The sequence below is a fragment of the Meleagris gallopavo genome, chromosome 30, assembly GCF_905368555.1.
Source record: "Meleagris gallopavo chromosome 30, MGAL_WU_HG_1.1, whole genome shotgun sequence".
Taxonomy (NCBI): Eukaryota; Metazoa; Chordata; class Aves; order Galliformes; family Phasianidae; genus Meleagris; species Meleagris gallopavo.
This window is the reverse complement of record NC_139433.1, coordinates 3390113-3413943: the sequence shown is the minus strand read 5'-3', so window position 1 is coordinate 3413943 and position 23831 is coordinate 3390113. Positions and strand designations below refer to the sequence as shown.

The window sequence follows — 23831 nt, the reverse complement described above, 5'->3', positions numbered from 1 at the left end:
GGATTTGCCTTTCTAAGCTGTGGTGGGGGCCGACGAGGCCAGAGCTGAGCTCTCCCCCGGTGCCACCGTTCGTGCAGTCGTGTCCCCAAACGCACCACTGCTTCAGGTCCTGCAGCTCCGGCTTCTGCTCAGCCCCCGTCCCACTGCGCCGGGGCTCCTGGGTGGGCACGGCTGCTCCTCTGCCCCTGACCCTCACGTGGGGATGGCCGCAGCCTCCCCTGACCACAAAGAGCAGAGCCGCTCCCCTCTTTGTTTTCTCCCCTTATTTCCCCCATCTAAACCAAAGACACAGCCAGGCCTCCTTGCCCAATGGAACCTCGTCCCCTGGGTGGGTGCAAAACCCTTTTCGTCCCCCCGGGCCCCTAAAACCGTGCAATGAAGAGGAGCTGGTGCCAGCACAGCAGGGACCACGTGTGACAGGTGCCATGCGTAACCCACACCCCACCCCCTCTCCTGGCACCAACCCACGCCCACCCTGCAGCCCCCCTGAGAATTTTAACCACAAACACGTGGGTTCGGATGCATTTCCACTCACCGACCCCAGATCACGGCTCTGCTCCCCTGTACCCCCAGCCCAGGAGCTGCCATCGACACCGGGTTGCAGCTCCCACCCATCAGGCTGCGCCGCTGGCTCCATCGCTTGCACAAAGGCAAAACCCGCACCGTGCCCGCGCCATCCCGCGCAGTAAAGCCGTGTTGTATTTACAGCCACGTCCGACTCCATCACGGGGACGCAAAGCCGGACAGCAGGCGCGGCTCTGAGCTGTTGCAGCCATTTACTCATCACCACTTAGGGGTAGAGAGAAAATAAATAGAAACATTCTCGCCATCGTTCACGAAGTAAAAAAAAAACAGCATGCAGCCCTCCACCTCCTCGGGAAGAGCAGGGGGTGCCTCCAGCCCTTGGAGGGGGGCTCAGTGCCCAGCCTGGATGTCGGCTGGCCGCAGCTGCCTCTCACCCTCAGCCAGGAAGATGCGCATTGCCCTGTGCAGCATGTGGACGCCCAGGCGCCGGCGCCGTGCCGGGGACCAGCTGGCTGCCACGCCGTAGCAGTTCCCCTTCCGCTGGTTGGTGACGGCACGCAGCCCTGTGTGGTCAGGGGCAGCACCCACAGCTCCCACACCGTGCTTACCGTGAGCACCCACGGGGTCCCTGTGAGCACCCGCATTGCTGTAAGGTCCCCGTTGGGATCCCCTTTAGCACCTGTGGCCCCATGAGGTCCCCCTTAGCACCTACATCCCTTATAGTGACAAAGTCCCAATTAGTACCCATGGGGTCCCATTAACATCTGCTCCAACCCATCTTTTCCCCGCAGGAGATCAGTTTGGGGCATTGTACCCAAACCTTGTGTTGCTATCCAGGGACCCCCCAGCTCTCCATATTGCCCCAGGACAGGCTGCATCCCCCTGCTACCATACATGAGGGGGGACCAGCCCTCTCAAACTCCATCCCCCACTCACCCAGGGCCTCCAGCAAGCAGCCCTCCCTCGTGTACGCCTCAGCCGGCACGCTGCTCTGGAAGCAGTGCAGAGAGATGACACCCATCCCACTCGCCCAGATCTCCAGGATGCGCCGCACTTTGGGACAGCCCTGTGGGACACCCCGTGCCCATAAAGCCTCCTCATTCCCCATGCGATCTACCCCACACCCACCCCATCCCACCTTCCTTGTCCCCACGCGGTGCTGGGTCACAGCCTCGGCGAGGTGGCTGTAGGGCCGGGCACGCGTTCCTTTGCCCACATAGAAGATGGCATCAACGAAGGTCCTGAAGCACTCCACGGGGCGCAGGCGGTGGCAGCGCGATGGGAGGTCCTGCGTGGTCCTGGGGGTGCAGATCCCACCCAGGGAGCAAAAAGAACCTCCAGGTGTTGGGTTCACAGCCTCAGGGGCTGCCCAAGAGGCAGCACATCCCTACCTGGGGTCGAGCAGGAGGTAGTTGAAGCTGGCTTTGAGCAGCCCCTCGCGCCAATGCCGGCTCCGGTCGGGGCGGTCGAATTGCTGTGCCAACACCGTCTCATCCGCGGTGCAGTTGGGGATATGGCCGGTGCGTAGCGCATCTGTCAGCTCAGGGCTGTGCCCTGGGGGGGGATTGGGGTCATCCTGAGCCCCTCCAGCACTATGGGGATGGATGGCGGTCCCCCAGACTCACCTGCTGGGCTGCGGCTCAGCTCCTCCAAGCGCCGCAGGTACACGCGCCGGGTGAGCACTGTGATGGGTCCTGGGTCGTAGCCCAGCGCCCGCAGCCGCCGGAGGAGTGCTTCATCTGAGAGCACCCGCAGGGACTGCTCTTGGTCCCCGTCCCCAGGACTGGTGGTCTCAGCATTGGGACTGTGCCACTCAGTGGGTGGGCATCCATCGGGTTCCATGGGGCGGTGGGGACTGCAGTCCGTGGGTGAGCATGGCATCGGTGGGGTCCTTGGATCCAGGACCCTGGGGTCAGTGGCAGGAGTGGAATTCTGAACATGTGATGGGGAATCCTGGAGGTTGTCACTGTCCCCAGGAGCTGGCAGCACTGTGGGGCTGGCAGAACACTGAGCATCTGATGGGGAGTCCTGGGGGTGGCTGGGATCCCCAGGACCCAGCAGCTCAGTAGGGCTGAGGGATCTCTCAGCACCTGACAGAGGGTTCTGGGCACAGCCGTGATACCGAGGAGCTAGCAGCACTGTGGGGCCGGAGCTGCTGGTCCCCAGGGAGGAGCTGGGCTGGCTGGGGGTTCTGGAGAGGATCTGGGTGTCACCTGAGGACCCTGTGCTTTCCACATCCCCACCAGACACATTCTCACCACCGAGGGCAACACAGTGCCTTGGGGTGGTGGCAGGGTCCCTGGGGACGCCCTTGGGTGCTCTGATCCGGGGGGGCCTGCGGGGCTTCTCCAGGCTGGCGTCAAAGAGGGAGGAGGAGGAGGAAGCACTGAGCCTCGCTGCTGAGGCCTGAAGGCGGCTCTTGGTGCGGGGGGTGACGTGGCAGAACTGGGGGGGCTGCAGCCCCTGTGAAGTGACATCCCCTACAGCAATGCCAGCAGGGCTGCTAGGGAGCTCCAGGGGGTGGGGGGAGGAGCCCTCGAGGCTGCAGCCCTGGAACAGCACAGGCAGCTCCTCTGCAGCCGAGGGGTTCTGGGCAGGCAGCTCCCAGGGTCCTGCTGAGGAGGGGGCTTCTCCTGGGCACATCCCAGCCCTGCTGGGCTCCAACATCTCCACTGCAGTGACGAAATGCTCGCTATCCTCGCTGCTGTCCCCGGGGAGGTCATGACCCCTGATTTCTATTTCCAGCATCCCACGGTTCCTGCTGCAGTGCAGGGGCTGGGGGGGGCTCCTGGACCCAGCACTGGGCTGCAGGGAGCTGCACACCCCCGTTCCCTTTAGGGGTACCTCCTCATGCTCACCCCCAGCCCCGAGCAGCGTGCTGGATGCCAGGGGCTGCAGGGGCAGAGCTGGACACCCTGGGAGCCACGGGGTGACGGAGGAACCCAAGGAGGGTTGAGCACAGCACGGAGGCTCCCCCAGCCCACAGCTGCCCCCCAGCCCGGGCTCCCCCAGCTGGGACACGCGAGTGCTGCTCAGCAGCTCCACAGCTGTGCGATCCTCGGACAAGAAGGACAACGAGCGCCGGGGTCCCTGGGGGGCTGGGAGGCTCCAGTCCCGCAGAAGCTGCACGCACAGCCCATGGCCCTGCTCCAGCGCCAGGTCGATGGCTCGCTTCCCGTCCTGCAGAGGGGGGACACGGCTGCTGGTATCGCTCCCACCAAGGACGGAGGGCTCCGAGGCACCGCCCCCAGCGCTAACCTGGTCCCGCAGCTCCGGGTCCCCCCCGTTCTGCAGCAGCAGCTCCAGGCACCCGCAGCTCCCCCAGGACGCAGCGACGTGCAGCGGCGTGAGCCCCTCGGCAGCCCTACCACCGTACCGGCGTCACCGCCGTCCTGTCGGCGGCTCCGCTCCCCACTCGGCAGAACGGGGCCGAGCTCCCCAAGGCCGTTACCTGGCATTGGGATCCCCTCCGTAGCGCAGCAGCAGCCGCAAGCAGCGCACTCCACCCCCGGCCCCCCCCGCAGCGCCCAGATGGATGGGGGCGAACCCCCCTGCAAGCAGCAGGTTGGGGTCGGCTCCGTGCCGCAGGAGGACCTCCGCCGCCCTGCGGGGGGACAACGCGGGGGTCACCGCCCCTACCGCAGCATCACCCGAGCCGCGGCCACACGGCAAAGCGACAGCCCGGGCTGCAAAGCCTACACCGCTGCTGCAACGCCCGACCCTTCCCCGTACCACGTCCGACCCCCGACCCCCGACCCCCCCCCATCCCGATGCCCTCTTACTCCTCGCGCCCGCCCCGCAGCGCTGCGCACAGCCGCCCCGCCGCCCCGCGCCGCCCCGCGCCATTCATGCCGCCCTGCGCACGCGCCCCCCGGCTTCGAATTCCCCGCGCGCCGCCGCTGATTGGCTGGCGACGTGACCAATAAGAAGCGGACAGAGGCCGCCACGCCCTTCCGCCGGATGTGGGGGAGAGCGGAGGGGGCGTAGCCACGAGTGCTGAGCTGCAGCGCCCCCTGCCCGCGCCGGTGCCGCCCAGCGCTGCGCACCAGCACCGCCCAGTGTCGGGTTCCAGCATTGCACACGGTGCCCTGCAATAGCACTGCGCAGTGCTGTGCACAACCGTCCGATGCTTCCCACTACTCTGCATCGTCACCACCCGGAGCCTCCCTGTAACCCCTCCCCCAACCCCTCACCACGTCCAGCAGCAGCCCCAGTGCTGCCCTGTGCCTCCGGATATCCCCTGCCATCCCCACCGCATCCCCCACAAACACCCTTTGTCCCCCTGGGCGTCCTCACCTCCCCCACATCTCCAGTACAGAAACCACACCGCCATCACAGCCAGGCAGGAAAACACCTCTTTTTTCTCCATTTCCACGGCCATGCACCCAAACCCAACGGTGTGGTGGCCATGGGGTGGCCCCTCCCCAGCTCAGACGGTGGCCTCCACTTCGGGGGGCTCGTCCCCCTCCAGCAGGCTGTATGCTGCATGGCTCTGGAAGGGTCTCTGCAGGGGATGCGCCAGCAGCTTGGCCATGCAGTTGTGCAGCTCCACCGCTGGCCCCGTCAGCGTCACCTCGTACCTGTAGTTGGTGCCCTTGGTGTCCAGGCTGCCAAAGAAGGCATACAGCTCCTGAGGGGCAAAGGATGTGGGCAGCAGGGGGGTGGCACAGCGCTGTCTCCCCCCACCCCTTCCATGCACACCTTCCAGCTGGTCTCGTCCTCCTTCTCCTCCGCTCCATTGTGGATGTAGACAACATCAAAGAAGAAATAGGGGCACTGCAGCATCTTCTGCGGGGGGAAAAGCGAGCACGGCTCTGCATGCACCAGCATACAGAAACTGGGTTCAGCCCAGGGGCTGAGGAGGGGGTGGGTCCTTACCTTCATCTGCTCTGACACAGAGAACTGGGGCTGGCAGCCAGGGCGGCCGAGCACCAGGATGGTGCGCACCACGTAGGGTGGTGGGATGGTCTGCACGTTGTCTGTCACCGGCAGCTCGATCTTCTGCTGGCTGCGATGCCATGCTGGGACTGAGCGCCACGCAATGCCCCCCCACCCCAATAACACCCCCCAGGGGCTGCTCTGCGCTGGGAGCTTCCAGCCCTGACTCTCCCCCCAGCGCTGCCTCCCAGCTGTATGGACTCACATGAGGTTGAAGAGCCCATCCAGATCTGCAGTGCGAGGTAAGGAGCAGTGCTGGCACACAGAGCCCTCCCACTCCCCATAACCAAACCCAACACACGCAAGGGATGCAGCAGAATGGGACAAAACTGGGGGCAAAACCTCCAGAAATGCCAGTTGATGGCTGTGGAGGAGCTGCCATCACACCCATGGCACAAACTCGGCTGCACCAGGGGCACCGTGGGTCTCTGCCCTCTGCAGGAATGGACTGGGACCCCTTCCTGCCCCAGTATCAGCGGATACTGAAGGACTTGCAGACGACGGTCTCCAGGTCATAGAGGCAGCTGCAGACCTCACGGGGGTCAGAGGTGAACCCTGAAAGCTGGGAGGGGGCAGGTAAGGGTCACAGAGCCATCCCATCTCCATCCCATCTCCATCCCCATCCCATCCCCATCCCCATCCCCATCCTTATCCCCATCCCCATCCCCATCCTTATCCCCATCCCCATCCCATCCCATCCCCATCCCCATCCTTATCCCCATTCCCATCCCATCCCATCCCCATTTCATCCCCATTTCATCCCCATTTCATCCCCATCCTCATCCCCATCCCATTCCCATCCCCATCCCCATCCCCATCCCCATCCCATCCCCATTTCATCCCCATCCCATTCCCATCCCCCTCCCCATCCCCATCCTGCCCCATCCCACCCCATCCCCACTCACCCACGTGGCATCATTGTTCACCACCACCAGTGCAAACTCGTGGCTCTTGTCAATCTTGTGCTTTGTCCTCACAAACATCTCAATCATCTTCTGCGAGATGTTCAGTGCGTTGGTCTTGGAGCTGCCAGGATGGGGGGGGTGGGGGGGCACAGTGCTCAGCAGGGTCCCCCCCTCTCACCCCCTCCCCACGCCAGCCCCACCACTCACTCACCCATTAAACGACTCCAGCTTGGGTAGAGCCATCTCCTCAGCCAGATCCAGGCAGATGATCTGGGTGAGACCCCCACGGCTGAGCCCTGCACCCCACAACCGAGCCCAACCCCCAGAACCACGCACTCACCACCTTCTCAGGGCAGTTCACCCTCGGCGTCTTCACCTGCACCTCGGGGGGGGGGTGTGCAGGGCCGGGCCAGGCGGTGCCATCGGGGGCTGCGGTGCCCTGCGGGCTGTCCTCACTGCTGGCCGCCTCCCCCTCCCCCTCACTGCGGTTGCCCACACTGCTCTGAGCGCTCAATGCCCGATCCTCAGCACCCTCAGGGTTGGAGCGGGTCCGTGGCCGCTGCTCCGGAGCTTTCTCCTCCTCCTCCTCAGCAGCACTGCCCGGCCCAGACGTGTCCATCCCACAGCTGCGCTCCATGGCACCGCGCTGGGGGGGGCTGTGAGGGGTGGGGGGTCACTGCACCCCCAGCTCTGTGCACCCCGTATCCGTGCTCTCCCCATTCTGCGCACCCTTTGCTCAGTGCATCCCATACCCCACGCATACCGTGTGACCCATCCCCAGGCACCCCCTGCTCCGCGCGCCCCATAACCACAAACTCCTTGCTCTGTGCACTCCGCACCCCACGCGTCCCCTGCTCTGAGCACCCCATACCATGCAACCCCAGCTTTGTGCATCCCCCAGCTCTGTGCACCTCGTATCCGTGCAACCCCAGCTCTGTGTACCCCAAACTCTGTGCATCCTTTGCTCTGTGCACCCCCAGCTCCGTGCACCCCCAGCTCTGTGCACCCCACACCCATGCACCCCCAGCTCTGTGCACCCCCAGCTCCGTGCACCCCCAGCTCTGTGCACCCCCAGCTCTGTGCACCCCACACCCATGCACCCCCAGCTCCGTGCACCCCCAGCTCTGTGCACCCCCAGCTTTCTGCACCCTTTGCTCTGTGCACCCCCAGCTTTGTGCACCCTCTCCTCTGCACACCCCGCACTCTGCACACCCCCTCTCCCCATACACCCCCACCCCACTCCCTCCCGTTCCACGCACCCCATTCTCGTCCCCTCCCCCTCGCTCCGCACCCCCCCGGCTCCCACAGACCCCCCCTCCCCGCTGCCCCTGATCCCCGCGCAGCCCCTCCGCGCTCTCACCCGCTCTCAGCCGCCCGAGCCCCGCCCGGCGCAACCCGGAAGTGCCCCCCCTCGCAGGGGCTGCTGGGAGTTGTAGTTCTCCCGGCGCTGCCTGACACGTGGTGTCACCCGGGCGCGCACCGCACCCCGAACACGTGTGCACCGCCGTGCAACAGCCCCTGCACTCCAAATACCCACGCGCGCACCCTCCTGCACCCCCAAAAATCCGTGCACACCGTCCTGCACTCATGCAAATCCTGCTGCACTCAAGGACGCTGAGCAGAGTGCCTGCTCCCAGCCGGCTCCGTGGGCAGCCACGTGCACGAGAGGGCCTGGGGCGGAGGGGGCCTCAGGGTGGGGATGGGGTCCCCCAGAGCCCCCCAGGATGGCCGTCACCCGGCGCAGGGCAGCGCAACAGTTAAGTGCAGGATGCAGCGGGGCTGCTGAGGAAGAGGAAATCTCAGCAGGAACACAGAGTGGCCAAGGCCAGGGGCGGCCCCGCGGGGCCCCACCAGCAGCAGGATCCGGTCATTGCGGGATCCGGTCACTGTGGGGCCAAGCTGTGGGGCTGAACTGTGGGGCCGGGTGCTGGCAGGAGACGTGGGATGGAGGAGGCAAGTGGGGTGACTCGGAGGGCACAGGGTGCTTCAGGTCCCCGGAGCTCATTTTTTGTCCCCATCTCTGTCAAACTGCATCTGGCGGCAGCCCCACTGCACCCCAACCACACAGACACCCCCTCTGCACATTTTGACCCCCAGGGCCGGGCTGGACAGAACCCCTGCTCCCCACTGCACCTTGCAAGCGAGCGGCTGGACGAGGACAAAGGCAGGGATGAGGATGAGGACGAGGATGAAGATGAGGACACAGCTGCAGCAGGGGACGAGCAGCACATCACCACGCTGCTGGCCTGCATGGACCCCCACAGCACTCGGCATCTGCCCCATAGGGAGGAAGAGGAGCACTCGGGGTGCACCAGCAGCCCCTGCCCCGATGGGCAGCAGCCTCAAGGGCTCGATGGCACTGGGACGGAAGGTGGGTGCAGTGCTCCGTGCCATGCCTTGCCGTGATGCACTGTGCCACATGCCACGCCACGCCAGGAGCTGACCCCATGCCCTCTCCCCAGCCCCCCACCCCGACCTCTTTGCTGCCCTGCAGCACGCCGTCAGCTCGCTGGAACGCGCCGTCATCTGCCGACATCGGTGCACGCCGGCACCACCAGCAGAGTGGGCACAGGTGGGGCAGCGCGGCACGGACAGCCCCGACACCACGGGGATGAGCTCTGCCCCATGGCCTTGTGCCTCCAGAGCCTGGAGGAGCTGCAGCGCGTGGCGGGGACGTGGCAGAGCCTGGAGAGGGGCGAGGGGCTGCTGGAGGCGGCGGCGAGGAACGCAGCGCTGCGGGAGGCACTGGGGGACCGCGACGAGGAGCTGAGCCGCACCACGGATGCACTGCAGGCGTTGCAGGGGGAGCGCGAGCGGCTGCAGGGGAAGGTGGGTGTGGGGCAGCACCGGTGGGAGCCCCACGGTTTGGGCCCTGGGCTCAGCACTGTGCTCACACAGGTGTGGGAGCTGCAGGAGGCTCTGGCCAGGCTGGAAGGAATGGGTGGTGCTGGGGGTGACACCGTGGGGCTCAGCAGTGCTCCAGGAATGGGGGACCCCCAGGTGAGTGTGGGGCAAGGGTGGATGGGGCTCCGTTTAGGGGATTCCCCTCAGTGCCGGGCTCTGCTTGTCCCCTCTGCAGGACTTGTCCAGCTGCATCCTGAGCTACGACGAAGCTCAGCCCCATAGCGCTCAGCCCCACAGCCCACTCTCCCCCCTGCACTCAGAGGGTGCCAGCCAGGAGCTGGAGGAGAGGATGCGACAGCTACAGGGGTGAGTCCTCCCAACCCCAGCAACTGCTGAGCACCTCTGGTGGGGAAACTGAGGCACAGAGCTGACCGGGCAGCGATGCACAGGCACATGGAGAGGCTGAAGGAGGTGAACCAGCAGCTCTCGGCTGCTCTGCACGACTGCAAGAGCGATTCGGAGCGGCTCAGCATGGTGCTGGGGCAGCACGAGTCATGCAGCAGCGCGCTGCGCCTGGCACTGCACTGCAGGTGGGGATGGGGATGGGATGGGGATGGGGGTGTGGGGGGGGGAACAGCCCCAGCGCTGCGCTGAGCCCCTCTGTGTGCAGTGAGCGCTGCGTGGACGCCTATGCTGCACTGCTGGAACGGATGTGGGCAAAACTGGGCAGGGATGGGCACGGCCCCGATGCTGGTGAGTGCCAAGCTGGGGGATGCGGGATGTGGGGATGCTGGGGGTCATCTGCGGGATGCTGGGGGGATGGAGGAGGGAGGCTGTATGAGGAGTGTTGAGGGGATGGTGGGAGGATATTGGGAAGATGCTGCAGGCATGCAGGGGTATATAATGTGATTTTGTGGGGATTCTGAGGGCTCTGAGGGGTGCAGGGGGATGTGGGCATCCTGGGTGCTGGCACAACTGCATTGAGCACGCTCTGGTCACACCACCTGTCCCATTCCCAGGAGCCATGGGGAAGCAGAGCGCAGAGCATGGCCGTGGGCCCAGCCCCACACAGAGCCTGCAGCTCCAGGTCCAAGCTGAGCCAAACAGGCAGGAGGAGAGCGGGGTCAGCTCCTGCCCCAGGCTGCACAGGTACCCCATTCCCATCCCCAGGGTGTCCCAATACCCCACACCCACCTCACTGCCCCTTCATCCCTGTCCACACAGCACCCACGGGTCAGAGGAGGGGGCCCTGCGTGAGGCCATCCGCCAGCTGCGTGCCGAGCAGGCGGCGGTGCAGGTGTCCCTGAGCCACGTCCCCATACCCACCCGTGCCCCATCCCGCTGCGGTGGGGACATCTGTGCCCGTGCTGAGCGTGCTCTGCAGGATGCTCGTGCCCTCCTGCCTGGCTGGAGGCGGCCAGAGAGAGCGGAGCTGCTGCGGGAGGTAGCAGAGCTGAAGGTGAGCACAGCGAGGTCCCCCCGGGGAGGTGACAACGGGAGGTGATGGTGACAGCGTTGCTCTGCCAGGAGGCCATGGCCGAGCTGAGGATGCGGCTGCAGTTGGCAGAGAGGGAGAAGAGGGGCTTGGAAGTGCTGGCAGCTGCGCAGGGCCCACGGGAGGCAGCGCTGCGCCTGGTGCTGCAGCACATGGAGCGGGAGCAGGGGGCTCACAGCCCCTCCAGCAGCTCCAGCAGCAGCGAGGAGGTGAGGCTCCCTGCATCCCGGGGGCTGCTCGGTGCTGACCCCCCCCCAACGCTGCTGACCCCCTCTGCTCTCTGCAGGATGCTCCGATGGGAGCAGCAGCACCGCAGCGCCCTGCGGACCCAGAGAGGACGGCGCAGGAGCTGCAGCGTGCATTGGCACGGTGAGGGCCCACAGCTCCGGGAGTGCTGCATTCACTGCAGTGCTGTGCAGGGCACTGCCATGCGTGTGTCCAACAGCATCGAGCAGCTGCACGCCCGAGCACAGGCCCTGGTGCTGTCCCTGGAGCAGAGCAGTGCTGTCAGCCGTGCACAGCACAAGAAGTGCATCACCGTCACCAGAGAGTCCTTCCATGCTCACAGGTGGGCAAGGGGAGCCTAAACCATGGGGCTTTCCTGCATGTCCTGGCTGCACGTCTCCCCTGTGTGCCCCAAAGCACGGTTCCTTCCTGCACCTTCTCAAAACTCTATGCCCTCCTGCACACCCCAAAAGTGCCCTCCCTTCCTGCACAGCCACAAAGCAAGATCTCCTCCTGCAAGCACCCTTCCTGCAAAGCACAAAGCACGGTCCCTTTCTGTTCTCCCTGTCTGCACACTGTCACCATGCCCCATAGTAGCACTGCACCCACTGCAGCCCATACCCCACAGATGCAGTGCCCCCATACCATCCCCATACCCCACAGATGCAGTGCCCCCATACCATCCCCATACCCACAGTGATGCAGTGCCCCCATACCATCCCCATACCCCACAGTGATGCTGTGCCCCCATACCATCCCCATACCCCACAGTGATGCTGTGCCCCCATTCCATCCCCATACCCACAGTGATGCTGTGTCCCCATACCATCCCCATACCCCACAGATGCAGTGCCCCCATACCATCCCCATACCCCATAGTGGTGCTGTGCCCCCATACCATCCCCATACTCCCCATACCCCACAGTGATGCAGTGCCCCCATACCATCCCCATACCCCACAGTGATGCTGTGCCCACAGTGCTCTGGCCCTGGCATACCGCAGTGCCCGGCACAAGCAGGCAGCGCAGCTGCAGCACCTGGAGGCCCGGGCAGGAGCCATGCAGCAGCAGCAGGCGCAGCGCATGCAGGCATTGGCACGACGGCTGCAGGCCTTGGAGCAGCACAAGGCTGGCGGCGAGACCTGCATTTAGGGACACAGGCTGTGTCCACGGGGACAATAAAGCACTGACGCTCGTGGCTGTGGCTCGGCCGCACTGGGGGCTGATGGGGGGCTATGGGGTCGGCTCATCCCTGTAACAAAGCCATCCTCCCCTCCCGCGGCCCCAGATGAAGCCGTTCCGTTCGCCCTGACGCGGGATCAAAGGTGACGGCGGTGGCCCCATGCATATTCAGGAGGAAGAGGAGCAGTGACCCCGCACGGGGTCGGGGGCTGGGGGGGGGGGAGCGGGGTTGGAGGCGTCCGTGCGTCCCCCACAGCAATGAGAGCCCAGCAGAAGTGGGGTGAGCGTGGGGTGAAGATGCGTGTGGGGCTGCGGGATGTGTGGGGCGCTGGGGAGACTGAAGCACGGGGCTGCGGGGAGGGGGGGGAGGGGGTGGAGGGCTGCAGCACCCTGGGGACGAACTGCTGAGGAGTTCAAGGCTCAGCAGATCGATATCCAGATGGTGGGTGGGCAGACGGGGGGTGTGGGGTGGGCAGAAATTGGGGGGCAGGGACACCAGGGTGTGGGGTATGGGGATACAAGGATTCCAGGCAGGGATGGGGCATGGGGACATAAGGATTCTGGGCAGGGATGCAGGGGGCAGAATTGTAGGGCACAGATGTTTATAAGCATATAATACATGACCACGTTGCTAAAGATCCCTTGAAAACGTTCTGTTAGGGGGAAAGAGCAGGAGTGGGGCCGTCAGCACTCTGGGGACATGGAGGGGTGCGCAGGGGGATTGCAGGGACACAGAGCTGGAAGGATGCAGAAGTGCAGGGCAGGGATGCACGGTGGGGACGCAGGGATGTAGGGATGCACAGTGGGGCTGCAGGGCTGCTGTCTCGGCCGGGACAAGGCTGCCTCGTCGGGGGTTCCGGGGGGGTCACTGGCAGCGGTGTGGATGGGCTGACCCGTGGGTTGAAGGTCAGGGCTCCATGCTCAGACCCCTTTTCAGATTCAAATGTTCTCCTGGGGGCTTTGTGCCGGGGTCAGGCTTCACCGAGAGCCTCGTGAAAGGGTCGGGGCGTTCTGGTGGCTTTCATGTCCCGGGTGCTGGGAGGAGGAGGCGCAGACAGCCCCAGCCCAGGGATAACCCCCCCCCCCCCTCCCCAACCCCAGTGCCCCCAGAGCTGCTACCAGGAACGGGGCAGCAGGACTCCATTGCTTCACCCACAAACCTGCAGCTGCCCACGATTCCTCTGTGCTCGATGGTGGTTTGCAAAACGCGGCCACCCCAGGCCCTCCCCATGCCTCAGTTGCTCCCCACGTGCTGCCAGGAGACCCAGGGCACCCGCAAAGCCCCAACACCCCAAGGGAAGGACCCAATGTGGGGCTGTGGCCATTCCCACGGAGCATAGGGTGGGGGGTTGTGCCGGGGGGGCACAGGGCTGGGACTTGTGCGTGGCAATGGGGAGCGCCCCATGGGTGCAGTAGGAGGTGGGGGAACAGTGAGTCCTGGCCCCCGGGGAGGGAGCGTCCAGCAGTGCCGGGGTGGGGGCCGGGGGTGTGGGATCTGATAGCCCCAGGAATGCAGGGCAGGGAGCGGCCCTCAATGTGGGAGCAGCTGGAGGGAGGTGGGGGGCAGCTGCCAACAGGGGCTGGGGTTGAGGAGGGGATGAGGTCTCCCAGCATAGGGCTGGGGGGCAAAACTGCCTCTCTATGAGGGGTTGGGGGGAGTGGGACTCCACGTGTGTGCGTGTGCATGCGTGAGCGCACACCACATGCAGCTGCAGGCGTAGACCTGCAGCCAGATCCAGTGGGGGTGTGGTGATACGGAGCCCTGCGACCTCTCCTCACGGCAGCACTGCTCTGCACACAGCCCCGGGGTGGGGGGAACAGGGCAGGGGATGGGCTGAGAACAGAGGAAGGAGCGGAGCTCCCGTTCTGCACTCGCAGGGCTGCACGTCCTCATTGGGTTCCAAAAGCGGGGATGGATGGACAGGCGGATGGACAGACGGATGGACAGACGGCCACCAGCACAAATCCAGGCAGTGCTGCTGGTGGGTGTGCAGGGCGCACAGCTGCACTGCAGCCCCGCTGCTGGGAAATGGGTCAGCGATGGCACTGCAAACCCAGCGCGGCCAAATGGGCACCGATTGATTTCTCAACCTCCAGATCAGAGGATGCAGGAGAAAGAGGGGGGGGGGGAGAAAGGGGGGGAGGATCAGGGGACGCAGAGCAGTAGGGCGGCACGAAATGCATTGGCAGAAAAAACATTTGCACAGAACGCACCGGGATGAAGCGCACCAGTGCCAAATGCACTCCTGACAAAATGCATTGGCACAACGCGCAGCTGGGTGCCGAACGCACCGGCGTGAAACCGAGCGGCACAAAACGAGGCGGCCCGAAACACGGGGGCCCTTTTTGTGCGGGTGAGGCAGCGGAGCAGGGCGAGGAAGGAGGAATTCCAACGGAGATCAAACGCCTTCGCCCACTGGACACCAACGTCAAAACAAACACGGCTCCCATGGCGGGGCGGGCAGCGCCGGGGGGGGGGGGATCCAATTTCCTCCTTTGTTCTTGGATTATTATTTTTTGCAGGGGGCGAGGAGGAGGGAGAGAGGCAGGGAAAGGGCCATAAATCACCGTCTGACAGAGGAGAAAGGAGCTGCGGGGATGGCTGCAGGTGGGGGCCGCCCTCAGGACCCCCCCCCCCTCCAGCAGCAGCCCCCAGCCCCACACGGCTCACTGCCATCCCGCAGCCCCGCTCTGTGCACGCAGGTACCGCGTGAGCACGGATCCCTGCAGACAGGAGGAAATGGAGGTTTTATTTATGGCCGGAGCTGCCATCCGTCTCCCTCTGCTGCTCCGTGGCCTTTGCGCTTTGCTTCGCTTTGCTCTATTTATTTCTTATTTCTTTTTTACCCGACCTTCCTCGCTTCTCTTTCCCTTCAGGGCTGGGGATGCCGGCGGTGCCAACCCGCACCTCCAGCCCCGTTCCCTGCAGGGTTCCCCCCACGAGGTGTGGGATGCACTGCGCTGCCAGGGGGAGTTTGGCCCCAAGGCGAAAGGTGAAGGCGCAGCCATAGGGCTGTCCCACAGGCAGCCACCTCTGTGTGCAGTTTATTCCTTCGTTAATAATTAACCAGGAGCGGCACCTCGGGCACCCCCAGCCCACCGGCCTTGCAGGGCCAGCTGACGAGCTCTGGTTGGGCTGACTTCATTAATTAACCACATGATGAACACATTTTGTAAGGCTGCACGGAGCTCAGGCCTGAGGGATCCCAAAGCTGCAGGACTCCATCGCTGTGTGCCCCCAATCCTGTGCCCCCACGTCCCTGTGCCCTTCTGCCCCGTCCCCTTTCCATCCCACCGTGTCCCCCTCCCTGTGTCCCCTTCTGTCCCGCGTCCTTCTGCCCTCTCCCCATCTCAATCCCACCCCGCACCCTTCTGCCCTCTGCCCATCCCTGCATCTCTGTCCCCATCCCCTTCCGTCCCCATCCCTGTGCCCCCCCCGTCCCACCCTCCATCCCATCCCCCTCCCCGTCCCGTCTGTCCCGCCGTGTCCGCGTCCCCATTGCGTGCACCCACGCGGGACCGATTCCCGCAGCTTCCCCCCCCCACCGCTCGGCCCTGATCCCCCCCCGAGCACTGCGGGGACGGCCCCGCTCCCCCCGCGGTGCCACAGCGAAGGGCGACGGGGTACGAAGGGGGGCACGGAGGCGGTGCGGGGGGGGGGGGGAGCCGAGGACGAGGCCGGGGCCGGGGCGGGGCGGGGTGGGGGGCAGCGGGGCAGGACCCGGCGGGCGGTGAGCGGAAGGGGAGGAGGACGGGGAGGAGCATCCAGGGCGGCCACCGCGGCAGCGGCTGAACTTTGCTCTTTCGCGGGAGGCGGGGAGAGCCCGGGGCGCGGGGAGCGGGTCCCGCCGGCCCGGCTGCATGCGGCGGCGGCGGCGGCGGGGCCCGTAGGGAGGGGGGGGGGTCGGGTCGGCGGGGGGGAGGGGGGCAGCGCCACCGCCTCCTCCTTCCGTCCATCTGTCCGTCCGTCCGTCCGTCCGTCCTCCCGGGGCCGCGCGGAGCGGAGGAGCGGAGCGGCGGTTCCCGCATGCGGCGGAGCCCCGGGGTGATGCTGCGCGCCGCGCCCCGCTCCCGTCGCAAAGTTTGCGCGGGGCCCCCCCGCTGATCTTAGCGGCGAGCAGAAAGGAAGGGGGGGGGGGGAGGAGGAGAACGAGATCCAAACAGCCGAACAACAACAGCCAAAAAAAAAAAAAAAACCCCGCTCCCTTCCCCACCTCCCCCACCCCCAACCCACCGAAGGAGAAAAGAAAACCAAAAAGCCAACCGAACCCAAGCCAGCCCCAGGAAAACTTGCCGAACTCGCTCCGCTCCATGCGGCGCTGACCCGCAGCCATGGCCATGGTGGCCGGCGGGTGGGGAGAGCCCAACGGCGGCGGAGGAACGGCGGAGGAGGCGGCGTCCCCCGCGGGCGGCGGCAGCGACGCGGAGCACGGCGAGGAGGAGCGGCCCGGAGCGGCGGTGGACTGCGTGGTGTGCGGGGATAAATCCAGCGGGAAGCACTACGGCGTCTTCACCTGCGAGGGCTGCAAGAGCTTCTTCAAACGCAGCATCCGCAGGAACCTCAGCTACACCTGCAGGTGGGTGGGGAGGGGGGCGGCGGGGGGCGACCCCCGGGGTGGCTGCGCTGCGTCCCCGCGGGCGGCCGCACGGTGCTCCGGAGATGGCCGCTCGGTTGCCCGGGGGTGGCTGCTTGGTGGCTGCTTGGTGGCTGCTTGGTGGCCGAGGGAGCGGCAGCGCAGTGGCCCGGAGATGGGCTGCACCGTAGCCCCGAGAGTGGCCCGGAGGTGGCTGCGTCGCCGCCCTGGGGACGGTCGTACGGTGGCCCCGGGGATGGCTGCTTCGTGGCCCCGGGGGCGGCCGCACGGTGGCTCTGCGGTGGCGGCCCCGGTGCCGCTCGCTGGAGGCGTTGCAGCCGCCCCGTTGCAGCGGTGCCGGTGGCCCCGGTGTGGCCGCGCCGCGGCCCCGCTGCGGCACGAGGCCCCTCTGCCCCAGCGCCTGCGGGACCCCCATCCCCCCCCCGTGCCCCAGCCCTGTGCCGGTGTCACCACCCGGTGTTAATTGCCCTTCCAGCATGGAAACGGCTCTGAGTCACTCCGCTCGCAGCTGCGCTGCCCCAAGAGCGGCACCAGCACGGCACCGGAGGGGTTTTATCCAGAGGTGCTGGGGGTCAGGCGCAGATCCTGCCCCGGCCCCCCCAACTTTGGGGGCTGCCACAACTCCGGATCCGCCGGCAGGCTCTCATCCCCGCGAGCTGTGGGCTCCACGCGGCACAAATGGATGGAGCTCACACAGCTCCGATCCTGCAGCACATCCTGCTGGTGCTCCCCACACCGCCCCACTGAGCAACCCACGTGTGGGTGCTGCCTGCTCTGACCTCTGCGGGAGGGATGGGAGCAGTGCTGCTCCTGCTGTGCCTCCGTCCCTGTGCTGCGTTGCTCTGCTTTGGGTGGCCTACATTCCTCCTCCCCCGCGCTCAGCATCTCTGCTCCGGCACAGCGGTGCAGATCAGCGTGCAGGGATGCAGCATACAGGGATGCAGGGCGTGCATCCTCCCAGCACTGCCTCGCTTTCCCCAGCACATCAGGAGGGAGAAAAGGCTCTGTTGCTTCCTCTCACAGCATCAACTCAGGATGAGTTCTTGGGAGATGGGGAACACGCACTATTCTGAGAGATCCCTGAGCGCAGGGGGAACAAAGAGACCCCAAATTGGGGCTCCTGAGGGCAGTAGGGCTCTGTGCCCCATGTGCTGCAGGGCACTGCTCTGCGCTCATCCCCCCTTTGGGATGAGTTCCCCCCCCCCCTTGGTCCAGCGCTGGCAGGAAAGCAGAGTTTCCCACAGCCCATTGGAAGGCCAGGGAGCAATGTGCTGCTTTGTGGAAGGAGTCAAAGCCAACGCTGCTCTCATTTGAATATTAAAAGTGAGTCGGAGTCGGTGTAGTTCTCGCACTAAATAATTACACGTTCTAATTACATAATTAGCACCGTATCCGCCTTGCGTGTTCTCACGGCTTCGCAGCTCCCTGCACACATCAGTGGGGCCGAGCTCCGTTGGCGGCAATGGGGTCAGTGCTGATGGAGATGTCAGCAGGCTCTGTGCTGGGCACAGCGGTGATGTTCGGGTGAATTAATGCGGGTCGGAGTGCTGGGAATGGCCGCGCGCTGCTCTCCGGAGCTGTGTTGGAATCAGGATGGCCGTGTTGGGGCTCCCAGGTGCGCCGTGGCTGTGCTGCTCTGCGCCTTCCTTTCCCCCGTATCCCTTTTCCTCCTGCTTTGGGATGCACGCGTCTGCTGTCGCCTTGCTCTGCTGGGGGTCTCCTGCAGACAGGGCCGTGGGTATCGCTGTGCCTTTGGGAGCTGTGGCAGCTTTCCCAGCCCATCTCTGCCCTTTTACCCAAATCTGACACCCAAGGATCACTCTATGGGGTTGACCCCCCCCAGGACCCAGCCCTCCAGGCAGCCTGGTCCCACAGCTCCATAGGAAGTAGCTGGAATTCCTCCCACAGCTGTGCCCCCCCCCCACACACACACACACCCCCCGTGAGCACTGCATGGCTGCAGCCCCATCCCACCCCACAGTCCTAAAGCTGCAAATAGGGATTCTCAGCCCAGTCTGTTGGAAATAGCTCCCAGGCACTGTTACCATAGCATCTGTGTGTGTCTGTGTGTGTGTGTGTGTTTTTGGGGGGGGGGGTGGGGGGGAGGTGCTGGGAGGAGGCTGTGGGGCCGTGCCCGGTGGCACCGCACTGCAAACCCCCCCCCATTTCCACCCCCCTGCAGGTCCAACCGTGACTGCCAGATCGACCAACACCACCGCAACCAATGCCAGTACTGCCGCCTGAAGAAGTGCTTCCGTGTGGGGATGAGGAAGGAAGGTAACGATGGCACTGCAGGGATGCCAGCCCTGTGCCCCCAGCTTCACTGCAGACCCCTTTTGCTGCCCCTTTTTTCCTCCCCAAGGCAGCGGATCAGGGCGGTGTTGGCTTTGTGCGTCCTTGCTGCAGCCCTGTGGGGTTCGTCGTGATGGGGGAGCCCCTAAACCCCCCCCCCCACCCCCCCATAGACTAACCTTCCCTTTAGCTACGTATGGGATTTAGTTCTCGGAGCAGTGCCTGGCAGTGGTGTGCAGCAGGGGGAGGATGCTGGAAGTGGGATGGCAATTCCCTCCTCCCCAAGCAGCCGAAATGGCATTATTGCCACTTAGCATGATTTAGAGCTCTCATTTAAGTGGCTCGTGAACAGCCCATAAATTAATTACTAAGGCCTGAGCAAATAGTGGGCACTAATAGAGGGGTGGGGGGTGGGGGGGGGGGGGCTGAAAGATGGCCCTCCCTGCATGCAATTAGGGAGGGGAGTGCCCCGGGGTTAACGACACTTGGAAGGTTTGTTTGTTAATAAATGGGGTGACCTTGGGCAGCTTTGCCAGCAGTGAGGCTGCAGTGCCAGCACGGTGGGGCACGGCATGGCACGGTGTGGGGTTGGGCATTGGCACTGTCCCAGACCCACTGCTGCCATTATGGGATGCTGGGAGAGCTGTGAGGCGGCTGCTGTCCGTGGGGCTGTGGGTGGTGGGGTGCAGGATGGGTCCCTGCGTGCTGTGGGGCTCCAGAGGGATCCTGTTTGTGGGGATGGAGGGGGTTCATGAGGGGTGCAGGGGGTCCTGTGGGCATGCAGGGAGCTTTGTAGGGATGCAGGGGATCCAATGGGGATGCAGAGAGCTTTGTAGGGATGTATGGGGTGCAATGGGGATGCAGGGAGCTTTGTAGGGATGTAGGGGTTCCAATGGGGATGTAGGGGTTCCAATGGGGATGCAGAGAGCTTTGTAGGGATGTATGGGGTGCAATGGGGATGCAGAGAGCTTTGTAGGGATGTATGGGGTGCAATGGGGATGCAGGGAGCTTTGTAGGAATGCAGGGGATCCAATGGGGATGCAGAGAGCTTTGTAGGGATGTATGGGGTGCAATGGGGATGCAGGGCGCTTTGTAGGGATGCAGGGGATCCATGAGGGATGCAGGGGGTCTGATGGGGATGTATAGGGTCCAGTAGGGATGCAGGGAGCTTTGTAGGGATGCAGGGGTTCCAATGGGGATGCAGGGCGCTTTGTAGGGATGTATGGGGTGCAATGAGGATGCAGGGCGCTTTGTAGGCATGTAGGGGGTCCATGAGGGATGCAGGGGGTCTGATGGGGATGTATAGGGTCCAGTAGGGATGCAGGGAGCTTTGTAGGGATGCAGGGGATCCAATGGGGATGCAGAGAGCTTTGTAGGGATGTATGGGGTGCAATGGGGATGCAGAGAGCTTTTTAGGGATGTATGGGGTGCAGTGGGGATGCAGAGAGCTTTGTAGGGATGTATGGGGTGCACTGGGGATGCAGAGAGCTTTTTAGGGATGTATGGGGTGCACTGGGGATGCAGGGCGCTTTGTAGGGATGCAGGGGGTCCAATGGGGACACAGGGGATCCAATAGGGATGCCAGGGGTCCAGTGGGGGGTCCATCATGCATGCAGGGTGCTTTGTAGGGTTGTTCCTGGGGCTGTGGGCACCCGTGGGTGCCAGGTGCCAAATGCACTCATATCCGACCCCCCTCCTTTACTCCCCCACAGCCGTGCAGAGGGGCCGCATCCCCCCCACCCACTCCAGCGCCAGCCCCACAGCCATGCCCAGCGGGGAGTACTTCAACGGGCAGCCCGTATCCGAGCTCATCTCACAGCTGCTGCGGGCTGAGCCCTACCCTGCCGCCCGCTACGGCTCTCAGTACGCGCAGCAGGGCAGCGTGATGGGCATCGACAACATCTGCGAGTTGGCCGCCCGCCTGCTCTTCAGCACGGTGGAGTGGGCACGCAACATCCCCTTCTTCCCCGAGCTGCCCGTCTCAGACCAGGTGGCTTTGCTGCGGCTCAGTTGGAGCGAGCTCTTCGTGCTCAACGCGGCGCAGTCGGCGCTGCCGCTGCACATGGCCCCGCTGCTGGCAGCTGCTGGCTTCCACGCCTCCCCCATGTCGGCCGACCGCGTTGTCTCCTTCATGGACCAGATCCGCATCTTCCAGGATCAGGTGGAGAAGCTCAACCGGCTGCAGGTGGACTCAGCTGAGTACAGCTGCCTCAAAGCCATCGCGCTCTTCACGCCGGGTAGGTCGGCACCGCGTCCACCCTGCACAGCTGACTGCATCCCATGGGGGTTTGGGTACCGTGAGCATCCTGTGTGCCTTACATCCACCCCACACAGCTGGGAGCTCTGCGTCCCATGGGGTTTGGGTACTGTGAGCATCCTGTGTGCCTTACATCCACCCCACACAGCTGGGAGCTCTGCGTCCCATGGGGGTTTGGGTACCGTGAGCATCCTGTGTGCCTTACATCCACCCCACACAGCTGGGAGCTCTGCGTCCCATGGGGTTTGGGTACCGTGAGCATCCTGTGTGCCTTACATCCACCCCACACAGCTGGGAGCTCTGCATCCCATGGAGGTTTGGGTACTGTGAGCATCCTGTGTGCCTTACATCCACCCCACACAGCTGGGAGCTCCGCATCCTGTTGGAGTCTGGGTACCGTGAGCATCCCTTGAGCTCTGCACAGACCCCTCACAGCTGGGAGCTCTGCATCCTATTGGGGTTTGGGTACTGTGAGCATTCTGTGTGCCTTACATCCACCCCACACAGCTGGGAGCTCTGCGTCCCATGGGGGTTTGGGTACTGTGAGCATCCTGTGTGCCTTACATCCACCCCACACAGCTGGGAGCTCTGCGTCCCATGGGGGTTTGGGTACCATGAGCATCCCTTGAGCCCTACATCCACCCCACACAGCTGGGAGCTCTGCGTCCTATAGGGGTTTGGGGATGCTGAGCATTGCAGAGGGGGTGCCTGGTGCCCCACAGGTGCTGCAGAGCTCTTTGCAGATGGAACAATGTGATGGAGTACAGACTGAGGGATAGAGGGGGATCCTGGTCCCCACAGACAGTGTGGGGTGTCCCTGCAAAGGGTGGGCATAGGCGGGGGGCTCAGCATCACACCTGGAATGGGCAGAGGGGTCCTCACAGTGATGCGGGGTTCCTGTGGCGATGCAGGCATCCAATAGGGAATGAAGGGGTTCCCGTAGGTATGCGGGGGTCCCATGGGGGTGCAGGAAGTCCCATGAGGACGCAGGGGTCTCAGTTGGGATGCAGGGCTTCTTAGGGATGCGGGTTGTCCAGCAGCGATGCTGGGGAGGATCCCATGGGGATGTGGGGGCACTCACGGGGATGCTCCCCGCCCACAGAATCCCCTCCTAACCCCTCCCCATCTCCCCTTCCAGACGCCTGCGGCCTGTCGGACCCGGCACACGTGGAGGGGCTGCAGGAGAAGGCTCAGGTGGCACTGACGGAGTACGTGCGCTCTCAGTACCCATCGCAGCCGCAGCGCTTCGGGAGGCTCCTGCTGCGCCTGCCTGCCCTGCGTGCCGTGCCTGCAGCCCTCATCTCACAGCTCTTCTTCATGCGCCTGGTGGGGAAGACGCCCATCGAAACACTAATCAGGGACATGCTGCTGTCTGGGAGCACCTTCAACTGGCCCTACGGGACGGGGCAGTAGGGATGGCGATGCTCCCTGGGGACACACTGCGATGCCAGCCCTCCCCAGATGCTGCCCTGCGGTGCTGCGGTGCCACCCGGGGGAGTCAGAACTGTGCCAAGAGAAGGGGAACCCTGAGAGCTGCATGGCCACAACCCCGTGCTCCGGAACCCAAAGGTACCACTCCTCACTGCAGGTGGATGTTGGACTTTTCCTAGACCCCATCACGCAGCCCCGGCAGCGGTCCTGGCTCTGGGAAGGGGCTCTGGGACCCCCACCCGAATTGCAGACGTCGGGGTGGAGGTGATGGAGCACACAGATGGGAGGCTCTGAAAAGCCCCTTTGTACCCTCCCAGGACAGACCTATCCTCCAGGACTGAAGCACCAACCCGGGAGCAGAGGAATGCTCACCCCTCTCCCTGGGGGGCACAGGGTGGTGTTGGGGAGGATGGGGAAGATGGGATGGGGTCACAGAGCACCGTGCACAGGTGGGTGCAACGAAAGGAGTCTTTGGGTGCACGGCACCCAGCCCGGCCCCTGTGGCTCACTCCATCCCCACTGCCTGCTTGGTGCTTGGCTCCCCCCACAGATTTGGGGTTGGGGGATGGATGTGAGCATCCTCCCACTACGCTCTGTTCTCATGCTTCATTTCTAAGTCAGGACCCCGTGAGAGGGATGCAGGTGGTGGGGGGAACCAAAAATCCAGGGGGGGGGGGGGGACCACCCCCCCCCCAGGTCCTTGCAGCGGGGCTCTGCGTCTCAGGGGTACGCACTGTGTGAGCAGTGCAGGGTCGGGGGGGGGAGCAGTCATTTAGATTGATTCACTGAAAAAAACCAACCCTATAATCCTTGTTCAATGATACTAAACCAATTAACGGACATCAATAAAGATGTTTCTTACAAGGCTGGCGGTGCTGCTGGATGGGGGGGTGCTCAGACCACCCCCCATCAGAGGGTGAAGCCATTGAAATGCTGTGGGTTTGGGGGCAGCTCTGGGAGATGCTCTCCATTCTAAAGATTCCTCACGAGGAATCAATGCCATTACACGTGACTGCAAAGGTTTCTCCACGGGGGGGGGGGGGGGGGGATTTTTAAAGGCTCCCCCCCCCCATTACGAGGAAGTGGGATTGGGGATCCCACCCCAGTGCAGCAGGGGGGTGACAACACTGCAAGGACAGCCCT

The 23831-nt window shown here is 64.4% G+C and overlaps 4 protein-coding genes across 28 annotated transcripts; 2 read left to right on the top strand and 2 right to left on the bottom strand.

The window, feature by feature from the left end:
* Positions 1 to 262: 262 nt before the first annotated feature.
* On the bottom strand, positions 263 to 4438 carry ANKLE1 (ankyrin repeat and LEM domain containing 1). Of its 13 annotated transcripts, none has more exons than XM_085211876.1 (9): positions 4308 to 4438; positions 3977 to 4129; positions 3784 to 3889; positions 2151 to 3705; positions 1917 to 2079; positions 1664 to 1823; positions 1462 to 1591; positions 960 to 1088; positions 263 to 789 (listed from the first exon to the last, which is right to left on the bottom strand). In XM_085211876.1, the coding sequence occupies exons 1-9, from the start codon at positions 4373 to 4375 to the stop codon at positions 263 to 265; spliced, it is 2991 nt and encodes a 996-aa protein (XP_085068002.1). In that variant the 5' UTR covers positions 4376 to 4438. The 13 variants fall into 13 exon arrangements, with proteins under 13 accessions (XP_085068002.1, XP_085068006.1, XP_085068003.1 ...); XM_085211880.1 differs by having other exon boundaries at positions 758 to 789; positions 960 to 1204; XM_085211887.1 differs by lacking the exon at positions 263 to 789 and adding an exon at positions 1205 to 1241 and having other exon boundaries at positions 957 to 1088; positions 1462 to 1593; positions 1670 to 1823.
* Positions 4439 to 4857: 419 nt separating this feature from the next.
* BABAM1 (BRISC and BRCA1 A complex member 1) lies at positions 4858 to 7867 on the bottom strand. The gene is made up of 9 exons (XM_085211911.1): positions 7729 to 7867; positions 6709 to 7024; positions 6580 to 6638; positions 6369 to 6489; positions 5947 to 6025; positions 5669 to 5693; positions 5404 to 5533; positions 5227 to 5313; positions 4858 to 5155 (listed from the first exon to the last, which is right to left on the bottom strand). Exons 2-9 carry the CDS (start codon positions 7003 to 7005, stop codon positions 4955 to 4957), a joined length of 999 nt encoding a protein of 332 aa, XP_085068037.1. The 5' UTR covers positions 7006 to 7024; positions 7729 to 7867; the 3' UTR covers positions 4858 to 4954.
* Positions 7868 to 7929: 62 nt separating this feature from the next.
* USHBP1 (USH1 protein network component harmonin binding protein 1) lies at positions 7930 to 12315 on the top strand. Of its 12 annotated transcripts, XM_085211901.1 has the most exons (13): positions 7931 to 8739; positions 8831 to 8940; positions 9012 to 9197; positions 9267 to 9368; positions 9448 to 9578; positions 9662 to 9802; positions 9883 to 9965; positions 10232 to 10361; positions 10437 to 10671; positions 10740 to 10916; positions 10994 to 11076; positions 11153 to 11275; positions 11895 to 12311. In XM_085211901.1, the coding sequence occupies exons 1-13, from the start codon at positions 8313 to 8315 to the stop codon at positions 12187 to 12189; spliced, it is 2223 nt and encodes a 740-aa protein (XP_085068027.1). In that variant the 5' UTR covers positions 7931 to 8312; the 3' UTR covers positions 12190 to 12311. The 12 variants fall into 12 exon arrangements, with proteins under 12 accessions (XP_085068024.1, XP_085068026.1, XP_085068023.1 ...); XM_085211902.1 differs by having other exon boundaries at positions 10232 to 10671; positions 11912 to 12129; XM_085211898.1 differs by having other exon boundaries at positions 7930 to 8739; positions 9012 to 9368; positions 10232 to 10671; positions 11895 to 12313.
* Positions 12316 to 14010: 1695 nt separating this feature from the next.
* Positions 14011 to 23552, top strand: NR2F6 (nuclear receptor subfamily 2 group F member 6). 2 transcript variants are annotated; one of them, XM_085211909.1, is made up of 6 exons: positions 14011 to 14203; positions 14629 to 14721; positions 16444 to 16690; positions 18891 to 18985; positions 20713 to 21237; positions 22396 to 23552. In XM_085211909.1, exons 1-6 carry the CDS (start codon positions 14026 to 14028, stop codon positions 22668 to 22670), a joined length of 1413 nt encoding a protein of 470 aa, XP_085068035.1. In that variant the 5' UTR covers positions 14011 to 14025; the 3' UTR covers positions 22671 to 23552. The 2 variants fall into 2 exon arrangements, with proteins under 2 accessions (XP_085068035.1, XP_085068034.1); XM_085211908.1 differs by lacking the exons at positions 14011 to 14203; positions 14629 to 14721 and having other exon boundaries at positions 16007 to 16690.
* Positions 23553 to 23831: the final 279 nt, after the last annotated feature.